The sequence below is a fragment of the Dipodomys ordii genome, unplaced genomic scaffold, assembly GCF_000151885.1.
Source record: "Dipodomys ordii isolate 6190 unplaced genomic scaffold, Dord_2.0 Scaffold296, whole genome shotgun sequence".
Classification (NCBI taxonomy): Eukaryota; Metazoa; Chordata; class Mammalia; order Rodentia; family Heteromyidae; genus Dipodomys; species Dipodomys ordii.
In genome coordinates, this window is record NW_012267512.1 from 388403 (window position 1) to 405038 (window position 16636).

At 39.6% G+C, this 16636-nt stretch overlaps 1 protein-coding gene across 1 annotated transcript in view; it reads left to right on the top strand.

The window, feature by feature from the left end:
- The window catches only part of Tmem170b (transmembrane protein 170B), a 30377-nt gene extending 24513 nt beyond the window's left edge, over nucleotides 1-5864 (top strand). The window contains exon 3 of the mRNA XM_013036496.1: nucleotides 4648-5864. Coding sequence (XP_012891950.1) covers nucleotides 4648-4778 — 131 coding nt within the window. The 3' untranslated portion in view covers nucleotides 4779-5864. The remainder of the gene's footprint in view (nucleotides 1-4647) is intronic.
- The last annotated feature ends 10772 nt before the right edge of the window (nucleotides 5865-16636 follow it).

Sequence of the window (16636 nt, forward strand, 5' to 3'; positions counted from 1 at the left end):
TTCCTTCCTTCCTTCCTTCCTTCCTTCCTTCCTTCTTTCCTTCCTTCCTTCCTTCCTTCCTTCCTTCCTTCCTTCCTTCCTTCCTTTTCCTTTCTGTTATTTCAGAAAATAGAGCAAGAGCTGTGTACAACTTATTTGCTGAGGCTGGGGTAAGCCTGTTACTGGACAAGTTAAAAGTACCCCAGAGCAAGAAAGTATAGGCTTGTGTACCTTGTAAACATCCCTGAAATGCAAAAGATTGTTCACTATGAGATAGGAGCGTAGTTATACTCTAATAAAGCATTACAAATGGACACTAAATTTGGGATTTCATATGTAATTCTCATAATATTTGTCTTTAGATGAGCTTTCAACTGTTTTAAAGATGTAAGAGCCATTCCTAGCTTGCATGCTGTGCAAAAGCAAGAGGTAGGCCAGATTTGGCCTGTGGATTATGGTTTGTCCAGTTCTGATCTAACTTCAGAAACAAAGTGACACAATATCCAAATGGATTCTGCCCTTGCCTTTATTATTCAGTGTCGGTTAGGAAAAGTCATATGACTGGCCCGCGCTGACTTCCCTGCAGGTGCTGTGTGGGGCTGGCTGTGACACTTCTTACCCAATGAGTACTCCTTACCTGCTCTCATCACCCCCCAGCAGCTCAGCAGCATCGCTTTCTCTACTTTATAGTCATGCCACTAGTCTTAGTACTTTTGGATTTTTTCTGGCTTCTAATTGTTTATTTTGCCATTGTTTATGGTGATGGTCTAGACATGTATTGTTTATTTCAAGTTCACCGCCTCATTCTGTCTGCTTTGTTCAATGTATCAGGTTAGCCCACCTCACCAAAGTAAAGACCGTAACTAACCCTTTCACTGACGACTGCTGAGCAAAGCAGTCTTAGAGAATGTGAGAACTGAAATGAACATTGGAGAAAGATACTTATTAACATATAAATTCAGAAAGATTAATACCCAAACTATATTGCTAAAATTTCTGAGTCAATTAGGAAAAGGACAAGACAGTTGAAAAATAGGCTTGTAAAGCATCTCAAATAAGTAGGAACCTTAATGGCTACTAGTACTTGAAGTAAAGCTTGATCATGTTTGCTACCAGGGTAACACTTACCCACCAGATTGATGAAAGAAAAAAAAAAGTAAATACTTGAGAATGTGGAAATACTGAAATATAAATCAGGTGAATATAACTGTTGATGTCCAGGGCTTATAGTTTCTGCTTTTTTATGGTCTTAACAGCTGTTGGCATAGGATCTTAAATATACTTACTTTGTTTTTGTTTTGCCAGTCCTGGGGCTTAAACTCAGAGCCTGGGCATTGTCCTTGAGCTCTTTTCATCAAGGCTAGCTCTCTGCCTCGTTGAACGGAGCCACAGCTTCACTTCAGTTTCTTAGTGATTAACTGGAGATAAGAATCTCCTGGACTTTCCTACCTGGGCTGGCTTTGAACCTCAATCCTCAAACTTCTGCCTCCTGAGTAGCTAGGATTATAGGTGTAAGCTACCAGGACCCACCTTAAACATACATTTTTAAGTTTACATTTGTTGTTTTATTTTTAGCATTTATTAATCTGAAATTTATTTTGGGGAATGGTGTAAAGTAGGAACCTACATTTATTTCTTCTATATGATAATTTGTCCAATATCATTTGTTGAATAGTGAACCACTGATTACCACTAGGACAATTAGGCAAAATTTATGAAATCAGACATGCTACGACTAGCTTCTGTTTTCAGTGCTTTAAAGTATCATCTCTTAATCATACCTAGAGGTGGCTGGGGAAGGTGGCTCAGTGGTAGAGTGCTTGCCTTGCATGCATGAGGCCCTGGGTTTGAATCCTTAGCACCACATAAGCAGAAAAACCTGGAAGTGGTGCTATGGCTGAAGTGGTAGATCTCTAGCCTTGAGCTGAAGAGCTGAGGGACAGCGCCCAGGCCCAGAGTTCAGTTCAATACTGACAAAAAAAAAATCATATCCAAGCTGGTGGCTTACGCCTGGAATCCTAGCTACTCAGGAGGCTGAGATCTGAGGATCGCGGTTCAAAGCCAGCCTGGGCAGGAAAGACTGTGAGACTCCTATCTCCAGTAAACCACCAGAAAACCGGAAGTGGCACTGTAGCTCAAGTGGTAGAGCATTCGCCTTGAGCTGAAGAGCTGAGGGACAGAGCCCAGGCCGAGAGTTCAAGCCCCACGACCGACCAAAAAAAAATCATAGCTAGAGATAAAATGATGGCTCAGTATAACAACTTGCTAAGTGGTAAAACTTGGATTTTGTCCATATAGTCTAAGTTTAAAACCGAGGCTCCTAGCCTTATGTACACGTGGGGAATTTGAGCCAACAAGTGGTTTGTTATATCCCAGCCAGACATGATTTTTGTGTGTGTGCTGGTGCTAGGGCTTGAACTCAGGGCCTGGAAGCTGTTCCTTAATTGTTGCTATTGTTGTTTCTTTTGTTTGTTTGTTTTTGTTTAAGGCTAGGGCTGTATCACTTGAGCTAGGTAGAGCTCTAATGGGAAATAAAAGTCTCACAGACTTTCTTGCCTGGTCTGGCTTTTAACTGCAGTCCTCAGATCTCAGCCTCCTGACTATCTACCAGTAACTGGCTAAAATTGCTTTTATTTTCCTTTACTTGGGTCACAATAAAATGCTTAGTGTCAGAGTGATGAGGCAAATTTGTTTTTTTTCTCAAATTGAATGTCGTGATGGCAATGTTATGTAAAGCCAAGGAAAAACAAGAGTACCATTTCTCAGGTTTATTTTAACAGAGTTTAACTGGGAAAAAAGTTCTTTAAAAGCCTAAAGGATATCATCTTGTTTTGAAATTTCAGTATATAACTAGTTGTGTAAATGGTTTTCTTACTTAAGTAAATGCTGACAAGAGGAGTTTTATTTGTTGTTAAGGTGATTATTGTTGGCTTGATAACCATGAAATGATACTATGACCTGGGATTTATAGCCAGACAAATCTGTAATGATATCCTAGCTCTTTTACTTGATCTATTTCAATGGGCTAGTAATTGAACTTTTTCAATGAGGTGGGTATATCTAAGTGTGGGTCTGATTTCAAATGGTATCATATTTGTCAAGTTCTTAGCAAGATACATAATAAGTAGCACTATCTTAATTTCCTTATATCTCACAGCATGTTTATGACACTTGGTATAGATTGGCATTTTGCTTTGTTCACATTTATATCTTTCTGAGTAATACTAGAAAAAACACAATGAAGTGATTTTTTTTCTTTTAAGTACTAGGGTTTGAACTCAGGACCTCATGCTTGTTCACTTGGCTAGCTTGCTTAGCTGTTGCTCTACCACTTGAGCCATGCCTCCAGCCCTACATTTTTCTGGTTACTTGAGAGACCAGAGTCTCACAGACTTTTCTTCCCAGCTAACTTTGAATGGCAATACTCTGGGTCTCAGGCTCCTGAGTTGCTAGTACTATAGGGATGAAAAACTAAGCACCGAACTGAGATAACTTTTATTTGGGAGATTTTAGATGAGGTAAAAGGATAAATCCTTAGTTATCTTTTTTGAAATCAAGAATTTAAAAGTACACCTTTTGTTAATTTTTGCTGAATAGGTTTCTGTCTCAAGTAATTGTCAATTCAATGCCATTCAATAATTTATTTCTCTTCTTGGGTTCTTTTGCTTAAGCATTCTAGGATAGCTAGCAAACAATTTTTTTTTTCCCTAGAGAAATAGTTTTAAGGCCATCTCAATCTGTGAGAATCATATCACAAGTTAAGTGTTTCTTAAGAATGTACTTTTAAAATTGGTCACTGAGATACTCTACCATTATATATACTGTGTTAAGAGGAAGTGTTGAAGCAAAGAGGCTCCGGGAACCTTTGTAACTCTGGCATTCACTCTTCTGGGAAGTGGTTATTGTCTAAATTGATCTCTGTTGACCTCTAGAATAGGGATCAAGTTCATCTTTCATTTTCATTGTTGTCAAAACACTAGTCTCCAAGTAACTTACATTAACAAGTCCAATAAACTATTTTATATGGTACATTGTTAGATTAGTCACATATTTCTACATCTTACTATAATTAAGTCGTTGAATCAAGTAAAAATACCTTAAGATTAATATTTCTCTAGGAATTGCATTAAATGATGTAGTTTTTCTGCTTTATCAAGTATATTTATCAGTAGATTATATGGGTATGTTTAATAAGCTGATGAGATCTGTCCAATTGAATGCTCAGAGGAAATATTATAGTAGTGAATTATTAATCTTTATGAGCATATTTGATATTGTATGTGCAGCATTGACTATATAAACGTATCTTTTTGGGGGCTGGGAAGGTGGCTCAGTGGTAGAGTGCTTGCCTTGCATGCCTGAGGCCCTGGGTTCGATTCCTCAGCACCACATAAGCAAAAAGAAAAAAGCCAGAATGGCGCTGTGACTCAAGTGGTAAAGCGCTAGCCTTGAGGTGAAGAGCTGAGGGACAGCGCCCAGGCCCAGAGTTCAGGCCCCATGACCCCCCAAAAAATAAAAATAAAAATAAATAAATGTATCTTTTGGTTGAACACAGTGGTTAAATGTGTGGTAGAATGATTTTGAGCACTCAGCCAATAAGTGGGAGGTATTCTTCTGGGACAAGGTGCAGTGCAACGGTTGTGGAATAAGTGCTTGTTTCTCACGCAGGTGCTGCAGTGGCCGGCATTTACAGAGTCGCAGGGAAGAACATGGCCCCTCTGGAAGCATTGGTGTGGGGCGTTGGGCAGACTGTGTTGACATTAATCATCTCCTTTTCAAGGATCCTCGCTACACTTTGAGGTTTCTGAGGAATGTCTCATTTCACGTAAGGAAACATGTACAGATTCCCTGAAAAATGGCATTAAGAAGAGGAAATGAAATGGTACAAGTGTGGGCCCAGCAAGTCAGACCACAAGGAAGACCTTGAGCCGTGTGGAAAGCCTGCCCTCCGGCGTTCCAGTGATTGCACTACTGCACTGCACCTTACGTGCCTCCCTCCCAGGCAAGGTGCACCAGGACAGACACTTTGTGAAGCCACAAGAAAAGCACCTTGTGCAGCTGCCAATCAGGTTAACCTTGGGGTGGAAATCATCGTTCTCAACAGTGTTAAGTTACAGGAACATTTGGAGAAGTCGACATATGTGCCAAACTCTTTTTTTTTTCTGTTAACATCGATCATGTGACCGTTTGTAAGAGTAGATAAGGATGAGTGCTGTGAACATGCTTGACATGATTGAGGTAACCTAGCAAGATCTCTCTTTTATAAGGCTAAGTCCCATAGGAATGCAAAATAACCAAGTGTTGAATATAAGAGAAACTGGTTTTAATGCTGAGCAGTTCTGGAATTTAGGGTTGTGATGTTTAGTGTTATTCTTATTTAATTTATATGGAAAATAGCAGTCTTTTAAATGGAAGATTGGCTAAACTGTTTTAAGGACTTGAAGTAGATGTGTAGGGTGCATACTTTTGACTAACTTAACACACTTTTAATAGTTTCCCTCATATATAACATACTATTTATATGAACTCGAAACCTTTTTGGGTCACATACATTGTCATTTGTGTGTCATAAAAACATAATTTGAAAATATTCTTATATATTTTGTAAGAAAAAAGTCTGAAATGCATGTTGCATTCTGTGACCTCCTACACTAAGGTTTTACCTTGTAACTCATGGAGAAAACACCTGGATAGCTAGTGCTGCAGTGGCATTGAATTACTTCTTGCAGGTACTTTGATTTTTTTTTTTTAACAAAGCAAACAATCTTTTATTCTGGAGTATCAATTGTTTAAAGAATGGCCTAAATTAGGCTCTGGAAATAAAAAGCCTCATTTATAGATAAGAAGTAAGTTATATAGGAAGAATAATAAACTGTCTTATTTTGGATATGTGGCAGTGTCGTCATTGTGCTAAGTAAAAATTGGGGAAATTAGTGAATAATTGTGAAATTTGGCAGTTAGTTTCAGCATAATAATACAGTTCAGAGCGTGTCCCTGAGAGATTCATTTCAGTTGTTTAGTTCTTGATTGATGCTGTATGATTTAAGTTTATTTAATGTTATGTTAAGTTTACTAGCGTCGGGAATTACATTTAAAATGGAAATGACCTTTGTATAAAACATTTTAAGAAGCAGGGAAAACGTAGACCCCAATTGAATTGAGATTTGTTTGGGGGTTCTACTTACAATGATTAATGTGCTAACTCAAAGGAAGCACCATTGCAGAGAATAAGAAGGTAAGGCCAATCTAAAAACATAATTTTACACACTAGTCTCTTTGCTTAATTGAATTAAAAAAATAAGTTTCTGTTAGATCTCATTCAAATTTGAGTCTCTTGTGACACACATACACTTTTTTTTTTCCTACCCAAAGCAACAGCAGCAACAACAAACATGTATGAACTTACTGAGGAATTGAGGGTAAAGGCAGTATAAGAAGTCAAGCTTAGGGACTTACTAACACTGGCATTGAGTGTTTAACAACAACAACAACAAAGAATGGAACAATAAGCCAACTATGCATTCTTAGAGATCCTAGAAGTAAATCTTGAAGTTGATCCTTATATACATGCTATCATTTCATGTATTCTCTATATTTCTGATGTTTTCTCCAATTAAATTTAGGCAGAACTTTTTCTACATCATTTTGATTTCATCTTTTCTGTTAGACTTGAATTGTTATTTGTCTTTTGGCTATTAAAGCATTACATTCTTTCAGAAGAACGACCAATAAGATATTGAAATTGTTTCATAATTACAGAATGAGTATTTATTTTAACATGGTTATTTTAAGAGAGTCTTCATGTAAGAACATGGAACACATGTTTTATAGTCCAAAATTAACTAGAAAATAACTTGGATACATGAAATATATGAATGAATGGACCAAAGAGATTTTAAATTCCTACTTTTATTGTAGAGTGAAAGAATAATTGAGTGATTAATAGTTTGTAAGTGTCCTGCAATTAGCTTATTGTCAAGTTGATTTACATTGTGTGTGTGTGTGTGTGTGTGTGTGTGTGTGTGTGTGTGCGTGTGCGTGTGTATGCATGTGTGTGACCAGTATGTGAAGGGGCAGGATATTTTAGTTTCTTTTTTGTTCTCAGTTATTTCTGTTGGGATTTTGTGCAACAGTCACTATGATATTTTTAAGTGTAGTTGAGTAGTGTGAATTTATGAAATTGTCTTATTTATATTCAGATTTCAAAAAGGACATTTCTTAGAGATAAGACGTGTTTAATGATAAATATATATACTCACATACATACATATTGTAAACATATATAGAGAACTATATATGATACAATATAATTGGAAAACCTTTGCTTAATGATCATTTTCATAGTCTAGTGGAGAATTTGCTATATTTGTTCAATTGAATGATCATTTAAGTAGATTTGAGGCTGTTTGAGATTTGTGAATCTGGGAGATTTTTTTCTTGATTTTCTTGATTTTTTTTTTCTTGGAGACCCTTGTGTGACGCATGACAAAAGCCATTATTTGGCATAGTTGGATTACAGGTTCTTAAAATTTCTATGTGATTCTATAAAATTTCTAGCAGTAAATTTCCTCTGTGACAATGGTAGAAGGAAAGGGGAAAATGCTGTACAGTTGACCCTTCTTTATTTCAGAAATGTTTAGTAAAATATCACCGAGAGTGCACTCATTTCCCCAGAGAGGGAATGCCTGTGTACTCAAAGTTATACAGCACCCCCCTTAGAAAGGTCCATAGATTTATATCCTGAGACTTCAGAAAAGCTGCAAAGAAAGCTGAAAACTTTCAGAAGAAGGCAGTTCAACAAACCAGCTCTGCTGGAGGCCCGGTCGGTCCCCTGGTGCCTGGTGAGGGGGGTTCCCAGCGTGCCGGGGTCCTGCACTCAGAGCTTGTGTCTTCGTTGTTACCGGGGCACCACACAGCATCAGAGCTCCTCACCTAGTAGACCTTGCTAGCGTTACAGCACAAGTTTCCACTGCAACATTTCCAGCCCTCAAGGATTTTGTTTGTATTTTAAGTTAGAGAATTAAAGACATGGATTAGCTTGTATATGTTCTCTCTGTGAGGGAAGGAGAGGGGATAATGTAAAAGCAAAGATTATTGTTGATAAAAGGATTCAGGGAAGCTGTAATTAAGATGGGGTAAGTAGGCCCACCATGCTAGGGTAACCGCGGCTGGCATCCACATGCACGGAACTGGATTTTGTAAGGCACTCTGTGCAGAGTATTGTCTCTTCTGAGTACAAAGTTGACCATGACAGGGTTCAGCCCTTCCGCTGCCCCCAGCCAGAAGAACATCAAAACCATTCTAGGTGGGCATCTACATCTTCTTTCTGCTCTCCACTTCTGTGATTTTTCCAGTTTATCCACTGGAATCACTGCTGTGATTTGTGAACACTGGGCCTCACTGGGCCACTTGCTGCTTGGTCCGAGCAAACAATTAGTCTCGTGAAGCTTCAGTTCACTGCCTGATACCTCCTGTGGCTTTGTGAGGATTCTAGGAGACTACTTTGAAATGGCAATGCATACCTGATGTAGACACTGAATACTCAGAATTTTAAAATTACATTTTACAATCCCAATGGAATATTTTGTTTTGTAGGATCCACCCATTTTCTTCCATTTCCTTATTACCTTTCCTCCATAAATTTTAAGACTGAATTTTAAAATTTTAAAACTGAAAAACTTATCTCTTACAATCTAACTTCCATCACCTTGTCTCTACCCCTTTATTTTAAAAATCACCAGACCTTTAAGAACGGTAGAGAGCTGTGGGTGATGGGAGAGGCCAGGACAAAGAGGATTTATTTACAGACTCTGGTTACCACTGATTAAACTAGGGAAACAGTCAAGAAGGCCACCACTTTCTTCTTGACTGCACCCTATCTGCTTCTCTGATTCACTAAGTATATCCCTGACATTCTACTTTGTGCACACTATTATTCTTGTCTTAGAGGGAAGACACAGCCTTTTCATTTCTCTGCATCCATCTGTCACTCAGGGTACAGGCTGGCAATGTAGATGCAGTTCCACAGAAGCACAGCCCTGTGCCCTAAGCCCCTCTTTCTGTGGACCGAGGTTCTTGTTGGCTCCTGATGGTGGTGGTTTTGTATATGGACTGCTTTTGTTTAAACCAAAAAAGAAATACCAATACTTTAAACGTGTGTCCACTTTTATATTTCAGGAAGTAACAGCACAGAAAGTATACCACTGGTTAATATATTAATATTTTTTCAAATGTGTGGTCCCGTTTTGTAGCAGACAGCAGTTTACAGAGAGGAAGAAATGGTGGGGGTAACATACAAAGGATGCATTGACGAAGCCCGTTGGTTTAGCACACAACTCCACCCTCCTGTTAAGCCTGCACACTACTCTGAAGAAGGCTGAGCTCTGCATGATTACCTAATGCTCTGCCCCTTTAGATGTGGGATCTTCTGACCACAGCCCATTTGAAATCAGATTTCTTTGGTGTGCACATGTGCTCATGCCTGTGCACATGTGTGTGTATGGTGGGTTTGCTTTACTAACCCGAGAATTTCTGTTCCATGTAGATATTAAGAGTTTGCTGAGTTTAATTGTCTTGAAACACAGTTATGAATGTATTTGGTATGTGTAGATATACTGGTTCATTCTCTTTCAGATTTCTAAGTGAATTGAGCTATAAACTGTACCCATCTTGTTGGAGGCTAGGGATCCAGGTTCACCGTCTTTTCATTCAATTACACATCTATTGAGCTTGTATATCCCTTCCTTGATTTGGGGAACTAGTTTATCAGTTGCTTTAAAATCTTCCCAAACAGATGTAATACAGCATAGTCTAGATGTATGTACAATTGGTTGGTAGAAGCTGAAGTTCTGGTTCCAGTACCTTTGGCTATGAAGCCGTTATTGGAAAATAAGCGCAGACACGTTGGAATGAATGGCTTGAAGCTCTGGCTTCATGCTCTGCTGTACCTGGATGTAATATGTCTACCCTTGGTAGATGTCCCATTTAGCTCTATAATGGAAACTGGAAAGCAGTATGTTTGTAAATATACATGAAAAGAGGAACTAAAACACATGATCAGCTAAATCCATAACCATGCACTTCTTTTTCCTAAATACCTGCTAGGATTTGTCAGAAATCATCACTTTTTAAGAACCCTGTTTAAATGAATACTAGCTTCAGTGTACCATTGATGAAGAACATTTTCCTTCTTAAAAAATTTTTACAGTGTTCTTTTATTATTGTTATATTTTTTAGCCTGGGTAGCCCAGGTTGACCTCAAATTTGTGATCCTCCTGCTTCAGCTTGATGAGTGCTGGGATTATATAGTGCAACACCACCTGAACTACTTTCTTTTTGTCTCTGTGTGTATGTGGTAATGGGGTTTGAACTCAGGGCTTTGCGCTTGTTAAGCAGTCACTCTACCACTTGAGCCATACCTCCTGCCCCCTACTGCCTTTTTTAGCATTCATTATTTTTCAGGTAGGATCTCAAGATTTTGCATGGGTCAGTCTCATTCCATGATCCTCCACCTGTGGCCTTCCACAGCAGTGGATCACAGGCATGCTTATTAATTGAGATGTCATCTCACTAATTTGTTCCCCCTAGGCTGGCTTCTAACTGCAGTCTTGATATCTGTTTCCTAAGTAGCTGGGATTATAGGCATGAGCCATTGTGCTGACCATAGTCCTTTTTAAAATTAAAGTATTTGCATTTAATCATTAAGTATCTTTGGGGTAGAATATTTTGAAGTTTTTCTCCTTAAGAGGCAACATTGGAAGCACTTGTTTGAATAGTAGTGAAGATGATTTACTTTCAGTACTGGATGAGTTGATGGGCTTACTTGTTGATACTTGCTTGGAGTTTGTGCTATTGAATGGTTTATCCTGGAGGAATTTAAAGACATGATGGGCCTCTCCCCAGAACACACATGCTTTCACGCGTGGGCTCTACACATTTAGATGAGCAGATAGAAATCCCCATGGCATTTTTCATTTCAGAAGCATCCCTTGGCAAAACATGTCTGTGATTCTGCCCTAACAGTCCCTAGATATAGTTTTTCTCTGATGAGAGGTCAACTTTATCTTAGTAAACAACTAAAACAACTAGTTAAACTATTTGTATTATTTACCTGAAAGGTATTAAAAGGCTCACTTTCAAATCTGTTAACTCTCAGTACCCTTTTACCAAGCTAAATGATGCCTTACTGCTTTGAAAGTTGAGATATTTTTGCAGAGTGGATTTGGTGAGATTCAGACATGGTACTGATCAGCTGGCTCTGTGTACCTCCCCTGCGATTAGGAATCCAGAGGCTGGGAAGGTGTCCTTCAAACAGGTCTTAGCTCCTGACTTGTTACGTTCACTGGAAATCAGTTCCTTTGCCCCTGCCTGTGACTGACTGGTTGACGCTTCCACCACTTTTCCCCGCTGTGACATTCTCCTATGTTTTGTTTTCGAAGTAAGTATGAAATACGGGAGAGTCAATCAAATTCACTGTGGGTTTTAAAGTTTAGTTTTCTTGTGAACTTGACTCTGGCGTGAACTGTGTTTTATATTGTAATATAGAGGCAGACACTTTATGTAACCCTTAGGAATATGTTTACCATCAGGGATTTATTTTTACTCTAGAATTACTAAATGTACTGTGAAGCTTAATGACAGGAAGAGGAAACACTGGAAGCGAATTTTGTGAAGTAACCTGCATTATGTGACGTTTCCCCTTCTGTTAAGACTATAAATTACACTGTATGAGTTACCTGTACTGCATGTTTACATAATACAGCTTAATTTTGAAGGATTATTTAAAAAGACTATGTTTATATAAAATGCCTAACAAACTGTATATATTGTAAATGATTGATTTTTAATTTTATATAAGCAATTTTTTATTTCCCAATTCATGTACAAATCTCATTGTGTATATAGAATAATTTCCTGGAGATCACAGATTTTTGCAGTGAATTTTAGGTATTTTAATTGCAGTAAGTATCAGGTTAGCCCTTAGAGATGTTGTTCCTTTCTCTTAAATTATTTTTCACCACTCATTTTCTTCAAAGGGCAGCAATAAACATGCAAGTTATTTTTTTTGACTGTAGAAAATTCATCTACAAAGACAAAACCTAGATTCCAGCTCATTGCTTTAAATTAAGGAAAGATGCACAACTTCTACAGCATCTGCACACAGGACCATTTCTGGGTCCACAAGTGGCTCTCTCCTCTTTGTAATATACAGGGTGAACTCTACTACCCCCACAAAACATCAACTCCACGTGAATCCAGCACTGAAGTATCATTACAGAATTTATTGGATTAAAAGTTTGTAACATACAGTATTTTAATAAAGTTTCTGTATTCAATTTCATGCACTTAGATATAAATAAACCTGTCTTTAAAAGCTTTCTGGAGTATTTGACTCTCAGTGACTTCTCAGCTCGTTCCCCATGGAATCACTTTTTCATCACTTTTTCTAGCCACTTTTGCCTGTGGATTTTGGAGGTAGTGTGGAAAAGGTAAGCAGCACATTTACTTATGAGACTTGCTGTTTTAAGAGGTGTGTGCTGTCACGAGAAGCAATGCCTCCTCCCCGTTCTGGAGTGGTTAGGGGGTGGCAGCTACTTCTGTATGATGAAGGCCCAGAGAAAGTACAAAACTTCTCCAGGTCACTCAGTGACCTGCTTAGTTGGGGGGGGTTCCTGCTCTGTTACTTGTATCCTCCCCTCCCCAACTAGGTTGTGTTGATTTGAACGATCAAATGTAAGCATAACTTAGATTTTTTGATAGGGAGTTCTGATGGAAGAGTTGGGCACCCTCTCGGGCTCAGCAGCACCCTGCCTCTGGAGATGAGGAACAGCTGGCTGGCACTGCCAGTGTCCCCTGCCTGTGGGAATACGCCTAGCAGCATCATGCTGCGGTGCAAGTGGCAGTTCTCACAGCCACATATTTTTGTTCATTGCCAAACTGAAGTGTATTTTCTTGTTCTCTAAATAACTTCTCTATTTCAACATAAGAATTATAAAATTACTAAATGCATTTCCTTCCCAACCATAAATGTTTAAAATTCTTGGACACAATGCAAGAGAGTGTTCTAGTTGGGTTTGTTATAGTTGGCTTGTAAAGTAATAGTTTTGTAATAGGAAAACTATCCAGGTATTTTCATCCTTGTGGAGAATTATGACAAGGCATTAATCTTCAGATTCATTGCCTCCTACCCCTTAGAGGACCTGAGGGAAAGGTAATGTGAAAAGAAGACTAAGCCTTAGGGTGATGAACAAGGCCTGGCTAGACTTGTGCAGGCATGGAGAGAGAAAGTTACTTTGCAGACAAGAGGGGCTGCTATATTCAGGTCCAGAGCTTCTGGCTTTCAAAGCACTAAAGCTTGACGGTTCATTCCATCAGTCTTAATAGGAGCCCTTAGTTTAAGTTTAAAAGACAAACCCTGATGTTAGCAGTACTCAGCATGTTATTCAGGCAAGAAATCATGTCAGTCTCCAACATTTACTTATTTTCTTGTTTATTATTTGATTTGTTGCTATTTCTTGGACTAGTACTCAGAACCTGGGTGTTGTGCTTTCCCTCTCTCTGTTTCTCTGTCTCTCGCTGTCTCTCTTTATCTCTGTCTCTCTGTCTGTCTCTGTCTCTGTCTCTCTGTCTGTCTCTCTGTCTGTCTCTCTGTCTCTGTCTCTGTCTCCCTCTCTCTCTCTCTCTCTCTCTCGGCTGGCAGTCTTCCCCTTGAGCCACAGTGCCACTTCAATCTTTTACTGTTAATTGCAGATAAAAACCTCATGAAATTTCCTGCTTGGGCTGTTTATGAATCCTGATCATGAGATCGTAGCCTCCTAAGGAGCTAAAATTACAGGCTTAGGTCAAGAGTTGTTAATTTTATAGTCTCCAGGATCAAGTTCTGGGGACTTGTGGCAGTGGTCTACCAGCAATGCCTCAGTTTGGCCACTAGATGGTGGAATTGTTCCATTTTTCCACTTGGTTTTCTCTGGCCATTAGTTCTTATTAAGAACTGTCTGTACTTTGACGATAATTCCCTCCCCATACATTACACTTAAAGTTATTTTTCCCCCCAAAGATATACGATTTAACATAAGCAAAGATTTCTCTTTGTCATCACTTTACTAAAGGATTGTTTGCATGTCAGAAACAATTGTATGATTTTGGTATTGCATATTTTCCTTACATTGCAACTCATGATGCAAAATGAAGTTTTATCTCATTGAATACTATACAGTTTTTTTGACAGCTACGTAGAGGTCACCTTTCAGGCTAAAGGGGATTATATCAGATATAACACAATTAGCCTTGTTGTATTAGAAGAACTAGTTTTAAATTTCTGCTCTGTCATGGTGTAACTCAACACGATCAAGTTGTTTACTTTCTAGGACTCTCAGTAAAATGGGAAAAGCACCTTGTGTTGCAGGTAGTGAATGATCAGAAATTTTATGTGGCTTATCGGCCTGTCCCATGTATTGTCTGCATGAAATGAAAGGGGTGATGGGGTGCTAGAATTTGCTACAAGTGTTAATAGCAAGCACAACTATCTGTTTCAAATTCAGAACCAGTTTGTGGGTCCAGGTAGACATGGTGCATTCTGGGAGAGGGTCGGTTTCAAATTGAAACTATCTCATTGTGTGTGATGTTGCTTGTGCAACACAGGCTGCTCAGGTTTATTTTAGAAGCCTACATCAGCAGGAAGGAACCTGGTTTGAAAGCGCAATGCATAAACTTGCACAGCTAGCAAATTCCTTGCATTCTCTAAACCACCAAATATATCCCAATGAAGTCAAAGCGGCTGCCAGAGGGAGCTCTTCCTGAGGGGTGCTAGGACTCACCCTACTGTCCTCAGCCTGCTTGCATCCTGTTAAACATGAACACTCTGCTTGCTTTATTGTTTCCCAGAAGAAAGCTGCAGCTCCCACTCAGAGAGCAAGGGCTGGTCTTTTCAGGTCCAGAGCCGATGTCAGACACGCCGGTGATGTTCCACAGTGTGCTCCGTAGCAGCCAATCTCTCCTGGCCTTCAATTAAGGGACTGAACTTGAGAGTGGAGGACCAACTACATCTTCATCAAACTACCCTGATTCTGTTGATTACTGTTGGTGGGAATTGGGGTCTGTGAGTGAGCCCAGAATGCAAGACAAAAAGTGTTAGGGTCACCTTTGATGTAGAGATAGATAGCGGGGTCTCTGTGGGATGAAGACAAGTATAATCTTGACACTCGTGTTTTGAAGGCCCAATGTCTACAACCTGCATGGGGAGGTGTGCCAAGGGGTCAGGCCCAGGTTTCACTTAGTATCTCGACCAATTTCTTCTCTAATAAACATGGAAGTAGATTAGTCCCTCACATCTTCTCCAGAGTGCACTTTGGCACTTCCCAAGGGTCAGTATCTGCAATGGGTCTGTTACTCTTGGACTTCCCAAGGCGGGGGCCAGTCGGGTAACAGGAGTTTGATACCACCTCCTTCGTGCCTTAAACTTTAGACCCATCTGTTTCTCAGTTAAACTTGTTAAACCTGGCAGGGATGGAGGGGGGGGGCAGAGGGAGTTGGCAAAGAGAATGAAGAAGGATGAAAATTTCAAATGTAAGCAATTGTGTGTGTAGGAAATATAAAATCTGTTCAATCAATAGAGTACCATTGTTTGGATGTTCACACCCAGTTTTTACTCTGAAGCCACTTTCACATCTGCCATCTTATTTTATCGTCTTCTTGTTTGGGGAGAAAGGAACACATTTGCTTTTTGGGGGTGGTGAAGAGGGAACCCAAGGACTTATACACGTTTAGGCAAAAGCAGTATACCACTGAGCTTCATCTCCAGCCCAAATGTTTCCCCCCACTCCTTTTTCTGTCTGCAAGTCACTTACTTGTTTAAACAAAGGTCTTTCACAAGAGCTGGTCGGTTGTTTGAACCAATGTCAATTCTGAGAGCAGATCTTCCGTGGCCACCACAGCCTGGTTCACCTGAGCTCAGGTGACCCCTGGCAGCCTAGTGGGCTCCTCCCTCTGAACACAGATCCCTTCCAGAATAATTGGGGATATGCCACAAAGGCATTGGCTTCAGGCCAGAGGATCCCAATGTTTATCTACAGGACACAGTTGGGGTGGGCTCACCTGCCTTCTCCATCATAAGAATGATATGCCAGTGACTAACTGCTCCTATTGATAACCATGCTCCATGTTGAATTAAAGTGGTCAAGATGAGCTAAGCAGATTGTTTCTTTCCTAAATAAAAACAGAATGATTTTCAGACTCCTGGCTCATCATCTGTTCTGTGCACACTAACAAACACTGGGCGGGAAAACGTTGCCATGTCAAAGCTAGACCTTAAAGTCTTCCTGGAGATTTGGAGTCCAAAATGGGTGCGGGAAGAAAAGGGTCTTTTGTGTGTGTGTGTGTGTGTGTGTGTGTGTGTGTGTGTGTGAAAGTAAAGGCATCTTTCTGGCACCTCACAAGAAGAATAAGGGGCTTGAGGGATGGGGGCCACAGGTTTGATGGCTGTGATAGAAAAAGTGAACATGACACTGTCCAACTCCAGAATCAGGACCAAGTGAAAACACATCTACACATGATGTTGGGCACGTCTTTGTGGTGTCCAGACTTGACTGAAAAATGATTAAAAGGCTGACTTGAACTTTAGATGACAATGGTGTCCATGGGCCAAGACCAGCTGAATAGC